The sequence below is a fragment of the Emydura macquarii genome, unplaced genomic scaffold (assembly GCF_026122565.2).
Source record: "Emydura macquarii macquarii isolate MOO-44397 ecotype Brisbane River unplaced genomic scaffold, CSIRO-AGI_Emac_v2 contig_1253, whole genome shotgun sequence".
Lineage (NCBI taxonomy): Eukaryota > Metazoa > Chordata > Testudines > Chelidae > Emydura > Emydura macquarii.
In genome coordinates, this window is record NW_027131390.1 from 50,348,300 (window position 1) to 50,361,814 (window position 13,515).

The window sequence follows — 13,515 nt, forward strand, 5'->3', positions numbered from 1 at the left end:
TTAAAAGTCGTGGGGTTTTAAATTCCATGTATTTTAACTGGCTTTTCAGCTTTTGGCCTCGCTTGTGTTGACATCAATCAGGAGCAACTCCACTAAAATCAGTGTCGTTACACCAGTGTAAAACCAGCGTGAGATCAGAATCTCATTACTCACTATGGGTCAGAGTTTGTTCCCCTACTCGAGTTGAGCAGTCCCTCACTCCATGAGCCGTGGCACTCAGTAAGGGTATCTGAATCTGGCCCTACACGAGTTGCAGGGTGAAGTGAATACCAGTGTGTACAGAAAAGGGCTTGGAACTGCTGCTCCCTTCGAATGATTTGTTAATGGCTGTTAAATAAAGCAGGTTTACTTAGACAGTCTGTTTTTATTGTTTACCCTGGTTTTATTCCACAAACAAAAATGTATCCTGCTTATCAGAGATGTTGGTCTCTGCATGACATTAACTGCAGTATACACTCTTTAAAATCCTCCAGGCTTTCCTCTATGCATCCAAAATGCCAGACAGGCATAGTCACAGCAATACCCTTAGCTCTCTCCAATCTATCTCTTACACTGATGAGCGTGTCTATCCTTGCATAACGGGAAATCATGCTGCTGCCTTCTACACCTCACTAGCCAGATGCATGTGATCAAGGTCATCCACCAATGACTGCACTCTCTAGTGCAAAGCGCCCCAATCCATGGGGTGCACCCCTCTGGGGGAGAATTGGAGGAACATTCGGGGGGGGGGCACAGCAGGGCCCAGGCCAGCCCCCTACAGAGTGTGGGGAGGCAGTGCCACCCAGCCCCACTCTGCCCTGTGCTCTGCTCCGCCTCTGCACCCGGCCTCCAGCTCGGTGCCTGATCTGGCCCCCGGCATTGACTGCAGCCGCCCATCCTTGGCCCTGTTCCCAGCCGCAGCCCCTGGCTCCAATCACAGTCCTGCTTCCACCCCCGGCTGGGGGAGGGCATAGATAGGGGTAAGGAAGGGGCGTGGGGTAAAAAGTTTGGGGACTACTGCTCTAGTGTCTCATACTAGTACTGAAGCAAATATACAGACATTTCTACGTTGCGTGTGATCATTGCTCTTTGTACTCTAGTAGTTCTGCCTGACAGGAAGGATGGTCCAGTAGTTAAAGTACCACCCCAGGACTTGGGAGGCCTGGATTCAATTCCCGGCTCTGCCACAAATTTCTTGTGAGATCTTGGGCAAGTCACTTGGTCTGACTGTGTCTCAGTTCCCTATCTGCAGAATGGTGATAATAGCATTGCCCTACCTCCTGGGGGTGTTGTGAGGATAAATACATTGAAGATTGTGAGAAACTCAGATGCTATGATCAAGGGGGCCTTGCAACTCAAATTAATCCTGTCTTATTTTTAAGTGAATTAACAACTTGCAAAGGCACTCAGATTAGGAACTCTAAAGTGGAGAGATAGGACCCAACTGAGATTGCAGCGCCATTGTGTTAAGTGCTGTACACACACATATCAAAAGATGGTCCCTGGCAGCCCAAAAAGTTTATAATCTAAATAAAGGAGACAGACAAATGGTAGGAGAAAAGTAGTATTATCTCTGTTCTACAAATGGGGAGAAGACTCTCTTTAACGGCTGCAGTCTATGGACCCTTTAAAGCTCTAATGTTTACACTACCCAAGCATGGATTGTGAACAGGTTAGCACCAGTGTATTATCATAATCATTGGGTCTGAGAGCATCACGAGGGACCTGTACTTACATGCAGCCATGACATGTTCCGATGGTAATTCTCCTCCGTGCCTGTGTTACTCAGCACTTCAGGCTCAATGCTGGGTTCGCTTGCACTCCAAGGGCTCCCTTCTTCAAAAGAAAAATACCACAAAATGTGGTTGTTTTCACAGCTACTCATGTGTCTAAAAACCTAGGGAAAGTGCTTGTAAGCCAGGCCAGCCTTGCCAAGACCAATCACCATACACAGAACCTACTGTACTACAAAGGCTGCATTTGGAACCCTCCCCCTTGCTATCAGCTGGACTGGCAATTACAAGCACCATTCACAGTCATCATTAATATGCCAAGTAGTCAGTGGTGAGCATTGCTCCCTTTTTGGGGAGAGGGGAGGGAGTAAAAACAATGGAAACAAATTCCTTGCATCATTAAGATGCTGCAAATTGTTGGTTCAATGATCTGCATTGACTGAGCTCTGTGGTTAAAAACATCAACAAAAATCCAACCGGAAGTGGAATCAGCCTGCTGCTGCTGCCACTACCGGGCAATGTCACTGTTCAGTGCCCATGAGAACACACGAATATGAATGGGGATAAAAGGGGAAAAAAATCCAAACTCCATGCACACTAAGTCTAGAGAACTAGGGCAAGGGAGAGATCTCTGACTCATCACTGCACTCGATCCCAGTGTTTCCGGCAGCCACTTATTGCCTACGGGTCTTCCATAATGCCCACATTTTAGAACAGAAGTTGCTTCTGGAGACATTTTACCATGCATATCATTAAGGGGTAGCCATGGCTTAACTCAGATTAGTCCTGTCTTCTTTTTCTTTTTCAAGTGAATTTATGATTTGCAAAGATATCCAGATTAGGAACTGGCTCGCCTATTTATCCACAAGAGAAGTACAGCATGGGCAAAGCTGACAGGATCAGAAGGACCTCTGACGTTGAGAGGTTAGTTCAGCCTCAGTATTTATCCAAACCTTGACATCTTTGTTGACGCCCCTATCAAGGATGCCTCTTTGTGCCAATTGTGATGGAGATTTCTTGTGATGTGGAGTACATTTGGTTTCCATAAGATTAATTTATAAGGACAAAACTTTTGAAGACTGAGAACATTATATATAAAATAATTTTATATTCTACATATCTGAATAGATATCTATTACACTCTTATATGATATAGATGTCTAGAATATTATATGATATAATATATAATATAAAATGTACACACATATATAATATCATACAATATAAAATGCGCATGTATACATAAATCATATATATTATGGATAATAAAAATATCATATATAATGTAATGATATTTTATATATATAAAATGTTATATATATAAATATATATAAATAAAATTATATATAAATATATATAAATAATATATGATTTGTAAATGGCATATATCTATATTATCATACGATTTGTGTGTGCGCACACGTGTGTGTATATTTCCTCCTAAGCCCAGCATGAATTTGGCTGGCAGACAGGTAAATGCCAGTATTTTAAGAGTTCATAAACTAAAACTGAGATTTAAACTGACAACCTTTTTGTGGAATAGAATTTACATTCCAGTAGGCACCAATAGCAAGATTTGAACTCTGGCCTTTCTTGGTGTTAGCTCATGCAATCTATGAAGAGGAAAAGACAGCGGCTTCCACTCAGAGAGCTGGAGATTTCTCCTACTCTAATGAATCTTTATATTTATTTATTGATTGCTTCTGGACCTACTTTAATCGTTTCAGAATCTGGATGCTGCCTAGTAGCCCCGCTCCCTTTTAGCCCCTCTCATCTATGTTACCTATGTCAGTGACAGTGTCCCTGCTGTGGGACAGCTGCAGCTCCTCATTCTCAGACTCTGAGTCCTGCCGTGATAGTTTGGTGCTCTTTAGGCTGCCGGCCCGGCGAATGCTGGACAGGGAACCCCCCTTCTTCACCCGGAAACTGCGGGTTCCTTTAATCTGGAGCAAGCGGGAGCCTCCTATCCTGATCTTCCTGCCGGGAACTGTATTAAAAGAATAAAAGAGGACTTTTTTCCCCTTAATTTTCCCCCATTTAAAAAAATTCCTAGCCCACCCTTTCCCTCCCCAACTCCTTATTGTTGGCCTATATTGCAGCACCTTTACTTCTGTCAAGGAAGATGGGCAACAGGGTCCCTCCAAAGCCAGTCCCAATGCAGCTCTATCGATCACTCAGTAAGGGGTGCTTTACAGAAATGTGCTCAGAATCTTCTTTCCTGGAGACATGTTACATCAGCTCTCGGCTTGTTTATACCTGGGATTAATCCTGCAACGACCACTGATGTCCAGCAAATAGGTAAACTGCATTGGCAGAAAGAAACTCCAAGCAAAGGCAAGGAATGTCACTACTACCACTGGTTAATTTCTGCTTGAAACTTGAGCAGATTCAACTGGTGCAAATTGTGGCATTCTTTGCCTACCCTTGGAATTTGCACTGGTGCAGGTATGACAGCTCTGTCCACCAGTGGTTGAATGCCAAGTGCAGACACGGCTTCTCTGACAAACCTATCTTCCTGCTGTGAGCAGGTCTGCAAACCCAGATCAGCCCCTGTAGCAGGATCACCTAATTCATTCAAACAGCATTAGTTACTGCAGATAGTTAGCCTGATTCATCAAGTTAGTAGCACACATTACTTCTTAGAAGTTAAGATTTGCATAATTCCCTGTCTTTGCATGATATTCTTCATTATTAGAATGCTTTAAAGGAAACACAGCATGTAGTTCCTCTCCTTCAGACAAGGCAGCAGCTTTCAGGTATTAAAAATACATCTATGACACTCTGTGTTTCAGATGAGCACAAAGATGAAATGGTTCAATGTTCAAAGCACCGATCATTTGCATTTTATTCTCCTCTTAATTCAAAGGCAAAACAATGGTGGCACGTGAGTCCAAATGTTGCAACACTCAGTCATTAAACTGTTAATCTATTCAGAGAAGAACATACATAATCACCTTTCCGGTGCACTGTAGAGATTGGACTGGTGTAAATATAAAATGTAATTACATTTGGATTTGAAAAATCAGTCTTCTGAGCCTTGAAAATCCCTTTTCTTTCCACAGCTTCATATCCTCCTACCCTCATCCACAGGCCCATTTTTGTGGCTAACATTCTACTTGCGGAATAGGGCTGGATGAGTCTCCTTTTCAGAGCTAATAGCGCTGCTCGTTAATTAGCTGGACAGATCACTGCTGAGTGACTTGAGAATCTCTCTCCCAGTGACTGAGCTGAGACTAAAGTTTCTAAACTCACAATTAGCTAGATTCTGTTCAACCTCAGGACAGTTGGCTAGATCCCCTGAAATGCAGAGCTGTTTTGGCACACCTACCTATATCACATGAAGTCTGTAGAAACCTCTTAGCACACAATTAGTACATAAAGCTTTCTGTGGGCTACTTGTTAATCTAAATTGGTATATCTATGCTTTGGACCTACCTGTAGCAGATTAGAGATAGTAAAATCGTAGCTTTTGCATAGCTGTTAAAACACACCTGGGTTGACCAATCAAGCAAAGTAATTACCACTCAAGAGGAGATGAAAGGAAAGAAACGGATTAGTACTTGTCAAAGAGATTGGGGTAAAGAGGCCTGTCCTTGTCACTGCAGGTGAGAAAAATTTAGTTACAGTCACACAACAACAATTTTCAGCTAGACAATTACAGATTCAGAAAGATGCCTTTGCATCTGTTATGATTTAGCCCAGGTAAATTCCCAGTGGAGTAGGCTATAGCCAGAGCAAAGAATACTTAAGAAAAAATAATATCTTGAATTTGTTTAGCATATTTCAGCAGAAAATAGTGCAAAGCACTTTGCACATGTAAAAACTAAAACTCAGCTTCTATATAGGGATCGCTTTTCCCACCACTAAAATGTAGCTGACTCTGGGGGCAACGCAGCTGCTTTGTAAAACTTGCACAACAATACTACCTCAAGCCTTTGGGCAAGAAGTGAAGGACTCCCGTGCCTTATTGAAACTACAGGGAGAATTTAGTCAGGCAGAATGAGCTGGAACTACTCTTGGAAAAAAAGAGACCAATTTTACATTGAATCCAAAAGTGTGCAGGACAGTACCACAGAGGTGCAAACCTAAGTCCATGCTGTCACCGCCGTTTCTTGCGACACCTAATGTTGTGAGGAGGCCTGCTATTCATGGACTCTGCCATCCCACCTTGCTTTCCTCCGAAGATCTGATGGCATCACAGCACAAGGTGGTTGCAGGCAGTTGCTATGGAAGCCTTTTTAAAATGTAAAATTGTATCCACCTAAATCACTATGGACTTCTCATCCTGATTTATTTGGCAATGTCAAATTCTGGGGACTTGTGTGTGTCCTGCTGCTGCTAACAAGACTTAAGAAGAAAAGGAAGTGGGTTGTGTGTGAAATCTTCAAGATGGTTCTTTGCAGCTTGATGGGAAGCTGTATTCACTATCAGTATCTGTCCCATTCCACATACTTTTGGAAGCAGTTTTACACAACATGATTCTTTGGAAACATTTCATATATGAATATATCTACTTGTGCACGGAATCAAATCTCAACCATGAGCAGGAATACAGTATGGGCCTGATCTAAATCTTTCATGGTCACTGTTAACTTCAAAAGCAAGCCACAATGCGGATACTGTTGTACGCTCTGCATTGTTTAGAACACAGTATAATACTTCACAAGATCACAAATCATAAATTCCATCCCTTAAAAAAAAACATTGTTACAGAATGTCTACGTCTTTACTTGTCTGTTATGAAACAGATTTGAAAACAGTTTGCCTTGTAAATGTTGTAAACTAAAACACATACACTGGACCGTCACTTACAGATAATTGTCCAGAGCGTTCAGTTTCTAATAGCAAATGTCAAGTAACTACTGACTCTGTATTGTATTGCAACACTTGTACCATCAGATAGTATGGGAGTTTTGCATGAGATGATTTTAAAATGAAAAACATTATGCTGTCCTCAGCAGACACAGTGAGCTTGAGGTTTGCTTGTACAGTATGCAATATGTTGGTAAAATTACCTGTGAGCCATCAAGAGCCACATTGGTATGTGTTTTTCATGTGGTAGCAAAGAATTAAAAGAGGTCTGGTGTTAAACCACTAATTCTTGTAAATGTCATGACTTCTGAACTGTTAGGGATTTTCACAGAAGGATGCAATCTTTCTGCCTATGTGTGGTTATCCCACATTGAAGAATAATATCAGAGAATACAAAAATCAGATCAAATACTGATGCTTCTAAGTGAGCATTGCACCAAAAGATACTACTAAATTTACACCGTTTGCTTTTAAGAAACCCTATTTTGTTCTAATATCATTATCCTGATGACTTAAAAATCTTTGCTTTTCACATATAGCACATCCAACACTGCAGTCTAGAGATAATTCAAAAATTATTCAAGCCATGTGGCTCTCTGGCTTCCTTCTTTTTAACACAGTCTATGGAAATGAAGACATAAAATACAACATCACATAAGCCCTGAGAACACAAAAGCTTCACGGTGCTTACAAACCTTTCTTCTCTTCACAGCCAGTGTCAGATTTGAGGGTGTGGCTGCTGCTGTGCAGGGAGTCTTTTGAATCTTCATTTTCATCCAGAATACCAGCAAAACTGATCTTCCTCTCGTACCTGTGCCGGTCCAGCTCAGGGTCCAGACGTAACCTGCAGCTCTCCAGATCCTGTAGCACCATGTGGACCACAGAAACATGTGAACAGCATGAGCCCAACTGACCTCAAATGGGAAGCCTACTTCTATCAACTGGAACTAAATTCCCAGTTCATCTAATCCCTTCATAGTTAACCTTCCCTGACACACTTTAATATCCTGAGTGAATTTGGATCTAAACTGTGCTCAAGGCAAGGGGATATTGTTATGCTGGAAGGTATTAGTAGCTTTCATCGACTGGGCCTCTGATCTATAGGCAATCACAGATCTGGTTAAAGATGATGGGTGTGCTAACATCCTTCTTTCTGGCTAAATGGATAGAGCAATTAAATGTCCCTTTATGTAGTGATAGCTGGAAACAACAGGAGGGTACTGCCCAAAGCACTAGGCTACATAGCAAAGCATGAGTAGGGCTAAACTGTGTGGTCAGAGGGATTTCCCTGGGACTAGTAGCGAACACAGGAGGGCTAGGAGATTAGCTGCAGCTAGCTATTTGTGTGTGCATGTGTGTCAGAGGCAGAAAAACAAAGAAAATGTCAGCAGGCAACAAGAGAAGCAGTCGTGAATATGGCCCTCAAAGGGAGTAGAGAGACAGAACTCCTTGAACACAGAACTGACTAGAGAGGCAGACTTGTAAAATAGTGAGCAACCTGTGAAACCTGTGTTGGTTTCTGCTGCTTTCAAGGAAACAGCACCCAACTTGTATCATACATGTCTCGTCCTGATAGAAACAACCCTGCAAGGTCCTGAACACTGACTACCCATTCGATCCAAAGGGACAAAATTAATTATACCGGTATTCAGATATACACATACATTTCCCTTAGCACAGACTGAAAGAAGTGCAGGTTAAACACATAGAGTTCTGTTTTCAAAATGGCTGGCCAGACACACATACAGTGAGTTCAGTTAACAAGTCCCACTCATTTATAATTTTATTCACAACATCTGCTTGGTGACACTGATATCTTGGAGCCTGTTCAGCATGAAAACCACTAGAGTATAGAAATGTAAAATGGCAGAGCTATTTGTCAGGCTTAACAGAGGAAGAGGTGTTATAGTAAACTGACTTAAAAGGATCCAAAAAGTTAATTATGAGGAAATATCAGTTTTCTATCTTAGACCCAAAAGATCTCACCCCTGGATGTACACCTACTGAAGTTACTGGGAGCTAATTGGGATGTGTGAAGTTCTGTTACATTAAAAACTGCTCTGAAAAAAGTGAATTTTCATAACAAAAACAATCAATAAACAAACAGAAGAGTAGAACCATTACAGACTTAAGCCATGTCTCACTACCCCTTATGTCGGCAAAATTTATGTCACTCAGGCGTGTGAAAAAACACCCCTCATGAGAGACATAAATTCCCTGGCTTACGTGGTAGTGTTCTCAGCATTACGTCAGAGGAAGAGCTTCTCTCGTCGACATAGATACCACCACTCATGGAGGTGGTTTTATTATGTCGACAGGAGGTCTTTCTCCCATAGGCATAGAGCGGCCACACGGATGATCTTACAGCAGCGCCGTTGCATCGGTATAGCTATGCTGCTGTAAGATCGCTAGTGTAGACACAGCCTTAGTGGTGCTGAACACCTGCAATTGCTTTGCATGAGAGAAATTAGACCAGTTAAAGCCCTTATAATACTTGTAGAACACTTTGCAGCCCCTCAGAAAACCATGCTAAATGGTCCAAGAGATGATCTAATAAGAGATTAGAACAGATGATTTTTTCAGCTTGCTTATCAACGAGTTTAAGGTTGGATTTTCCAAGGAGTGTCTGGAAAGCTGTGCACCTCAGTTCAGTGGGGATTAGGTACCTTGACTCCATCAGGGGAGCCCTGAAAATCCCAGTTTAATTGGCTTAGTCTGAACAAATGTGATTGCAGATTAGCTGAAAGGGTTCAACTCATCTTTCACTGCTCCACAGCACGCCACTGGCCTTATGACACCCCCACCCAACGCACTGCTTCTGGTAGAAGACCTAGGAACTGTGAGACAGGAATTCAGATCACATTGCAACTGAAACGGTTTTGGACACAAGACAAAACTTAAAGCAATTCAGCCTGGCTATTTTGGATGTAGTTAGCTGTTTGTGCGTAAACTGGTTCATCTTTACTGGTACAGTTACAAATGGTTCAGTTCTCTAGTCTACACAAGGCCCTACTGACATCTGTGGAATCTGCCAATGCTGAGAACATCTCAGAATCAACCATTCCTTTAGGGTATGTATGTCTTCGCTGCAGGCCTAACTCAGGCTCTTATCAGGTTTGTGTCTGCAAAAAGCAATGGAAACAAAAGCTGCTTTCCTCGAAACTTGGCTTTATCAACAACAACAACAAGGAATCGAATTTCATACACCCAATTTTCTTTAAAAGCACAAACAAGCCAGAAAGTTTTCTTTGTGTAAAGAAACCCCCATTAATACATTTTTAGCTCAAAAAATAACACACAGTTCATCTTATTTCGTGAATGTTATTGAGCCATAATTGTTCACTACTTAACATTCAAATAGTCAGGTTAATGCTATTACTTCTGATAGATTCTTTCTTACACAGTGAGACTAAGTTTTCTTCCAGCTTCACACTACAAACTAAGTCCTCCTCTTCTTCTTCCACAGTAGAGTTTGAAAAACTATTAATCAACAGCATTTCTGTCTAGCTCAAAGACATAGATCCTTCTGAATCCTAATTACGCAGGATGTTCTTAGCTTCAACATATCTATTTTAATAACATGCATTTCCACCTCTAAGAGCCAGTGATTTTGTAACACTGTTTTGTAATGTTGCCATTGATTACATGGTGAAAATGTCAACAAAGAATTTCTGAAGAGCCATGCTGATTTTCTCCTTTTCTGCATGCCTTTTGGCAGATTCATTTAGCTGGAGGGCAGTAAAATATTTTAGGAACTAACTTACAACCCTAATCGCCATGATGCTGCATCATGTCAGCCTGTCAGGTAAATTGTCATCAGTGATGTACTGAGGTTTGGGTCTAAGATTCTCATTAACTTTAATGGGAATGGTGTATCTTAATCCTTCAGCGGTGCATGGAAACTTCGCCCCAATTAACTTCACCTACCACTCATCTATCCTTTTCATCAGGTGTACAAGGAAAATGACCTCATGGGAACTTCTCCCTCTCGAATTCCTGTAGTTCACTTACCACAAGAGGCTCAGTACGTGGCCTGGGCATGTAGGGAAAGGTCTCTCGCAGGAACGTGGTGATCTCCAGGAGAAGTTGGCATGCTGCCATCTTCAGGGCAAAAGGGCAACAACATTTGGTAGGGTTCACAGTACCTGGGAAATGAGATTTTCTTGGTAAGAGAAAACACGACACAAAATTTGGAACCAAGAATTGATGGACATCATCACACATGGTGCACAATGCAAGGTACATATCAAAAGTGTTACGATTAAACAGTAAATTGTAGACTCCTATATTACTTTTCTAATATTAAAAAGGACAGATTCATGCACGTCTATCTGTCAGCACAAATCCCACATACTGTGTGGTATGCTATTTTCAAAACATCTGCTAACTTGAAGTGGTCTCAAAATATAAGCTTTAAATACAATACTACACATTAGCATAACACAGATTTAGAAACAGACACGCTTATGTCCTTTACACCTTTGAATTCAGCCAAATACATTCCAATTATGGCTAAACTCATGTCCTCCGTGAAGATGAACTCAAACCAGTAACAAATCAGCAGCCAGCTGAAGTGAAGTTATCATGGCAATAACCTTAGGAAAGGGTTCTTTTTTCAATCATACACATCTTTGTGAATAGTCAACATAAAAGCACTGTGCCTACTGTTAATAATTGTCCAGAAGACTAGATAAGACAGCAGCCCAGCAAAGTCTGATTTCTTTATTCTACATAATGAACACAAATGTCATCTAGAGAAGGGGCACCAACATGCAGTTATTGCACCATCAAGTGCTTGGAAATTAGTAAGGTACAAATTTCCATTAAGGGGGATTCAGCAAATCAAAGCACTTACACGAGTGTTTAACTTTACACAAATGGGACTACTCACATGCTTAAAGTTAAGCACATGTGTAAGAGGCTTTGCTGAAATGCAGTCGACATGTTCAGATTCAAAATTTATGTTCATGGTATTTTTCAGCTGGTTCAACACCATCCAAACCTTGAAGACAATGAAGTGCTCTTGTGGCCTTGACCAGTTTGCACAGCATCGTTTGGGCTAACATAGAGAAGGCAAAAAGCTGTTAGTTGTTTTGTGGTCCCTCATAACTACTAATACGCTGATTTTGGGGAATGCTTTGGGCTGGTCCCCTAATGAACCATCCAAATGTATTCTGGAAATATTTTATTGTCCCCCTGGTTTTGTTCACATCTGATCCTGTTGTGTTGCACAGAGAAACATGCAGAAACTGAAGAAACAAGGGAATGTTTCAGGTATGCAGAGGACACTATAAGCTACCAGATGAAGCCTTATTATGTCTGCCTCACTTGCAGGCCACTTCATTTATTTCACCTCTAATGAGTGATGGAATTCACAGGAACTAAAACGATTTTAACAGGCAGGTACAGTGGGAACCTATGGGGTGCCAGAGAACCCAACAGCGTATTCTATTTACACAGTGGGCAAGGCATGTCTAGTAGGTACAGTCCAAAATCCTCAGAAGAAGCTCTAGGAGGTGCTCTGCCTTAGGGCTTGTGTACATTGCAGAGCCATGGCTGGCAGAGCTATACCAGCAAAACCTCCTAGTGGGGACACGATATAAGCCGGCAGAAGGAGTTTTGCCAGCATAGCTAACCATTGCCCCAATGGCATTAGCTAAATGGATAGAAGCAGTCTTCTGTCAGCATAGTTGCTTCTACATTGGGGTTTTTTTGCTGACATTCAGCTAAAGAATATAGTTTTTTCACACTGCTGGCCAACCTAGTTATGCCAGCAAAACCCCCGTATACACTAAGCCATAGTGCAAAGGCTGAGTGGCTCTCTGAACTCCCTGGCATGTAGAGGGAGAGCTCCTGCTTCTACACCCTTTCAAGGGCTGCTGCCTGGCTGCTACCTCCATGTACCTATCCTACACAGTGGCCCTGTGTCCTATCCATCTGTCCTTTTGGAATACCTGGCACCCCTGTGGGAATGGAACAGTCCAGGCTCTCTCAATCACAGGGACTGCAATTCTGCCTGGCCTCTCATGGGTCATTCAAGGTAAATAGGGGAAGACTCCTTGTGCATTCCATCCCTTCATGTGTACTAGTGTTAAGGGTCAAGTACAGCTATCCATGGCCACATATGCTCAGGCACTGTGGTCAAGAGCAAGCAGCATATTGCGAAGCACTGAGAAGGAAATTCAGATACTTAAGGCTGGATTCTCCTTTCCCTCAGTGATTTCACACAAGTAGAATTCCACTGCCTTTAGCAGAGTAGCCTTTATGCAGTGAAAAGAACTGCTCCTTATCCACAAAAAGGAAGCCAATAGATACATAAACAGCACTAATATATTGCATTCAGTGAGAAAACAGTAGTACACATACACATAAGCCAGTACATTACAGCACACACATATACAAATGGTGTTTGGAGAGGATATAATGTTCATTGCTATCTTCACCTGTAGTGTGTGTCTGTATGTGATGGTGACTTTATTTATTCTGATTAGAGATCATGTCACGATTTGTGTGTCTATTTACTTTCAGAATCTGTGAAAGTCCTTAAAAATGTGTTTATTTCAGCGATTCAGTACATTGATGTTTTTTTAAATGATACTTTTTGTACCATCTCGCTACATTTTTGTGTTAGAATCAATGCATGGAAATTAAAATAGTTAAATCAAAAAGCATTTGGTGGAGCTATGCCAATTTACACCAGCTGATGATCTAGGCCTTCAATATTAAGAAAATTCAGATGTAGCTGATTTTGCAAAAATGTTTTTTTTTTTTTTTTTTTTTTTTAAGACAGGGATGTCTTTGAAGAAGGGGAGTCAGAATGGTTTATAAGCGCTTGAGCCTAGAGATAAAAGATTGATCAGTTTTATTTGTAGTCACAATATACAGTAATTGCAACTCACTGCCTGTGTTTTAGGTGCAACATTGTCTCTCATTGCTTCTGCCCAAATGTTATATTTTACATTCAGGCACAGAAAGAAGGCGAAGGGAATTG

General features: G+C 41.5%; 1 protein-coding gene across 3 annotated transcripts in view; it reads right to left on the reverse strand.

Moving 5' to 3' along the window:
- Positions 1 to 13,515, reverse strand: part of UNC80 (unc-80 homolog, NALCN channel complex subunit) — a 176,444-nt gene that overhangs the window by 79,337 nt on the left and 83,592 nt on the right. For 2 of the 3 annotated variants that reach the window (XM_067548743.1, XM_067548742.1), the window contains exons 25-27: positions 10,536 to 10,669; positions 7,220 to 7,385; positions 1,715 to 1,815 (exon numbers count right to left, since the gene is read on the reverse strand). In XM_067548743.1, the coding sequence (XP_067404844.1) occupies positions 1,715 to 1,815; positions 7,220 to 7,385; positions 10,536 to 10,669 (401 nt within the window). Of the gene's footprint in view, positions 1 to 1,714; positions 1,816 to 3,495; positions 3,700 to 7,219; positions 7,386 to 10,535; positions 10,670 to 13,515 lie in introns of all 3 variants that reach the window. The other variant, XM_067548741.1, reaches the window with a different exon arrangement.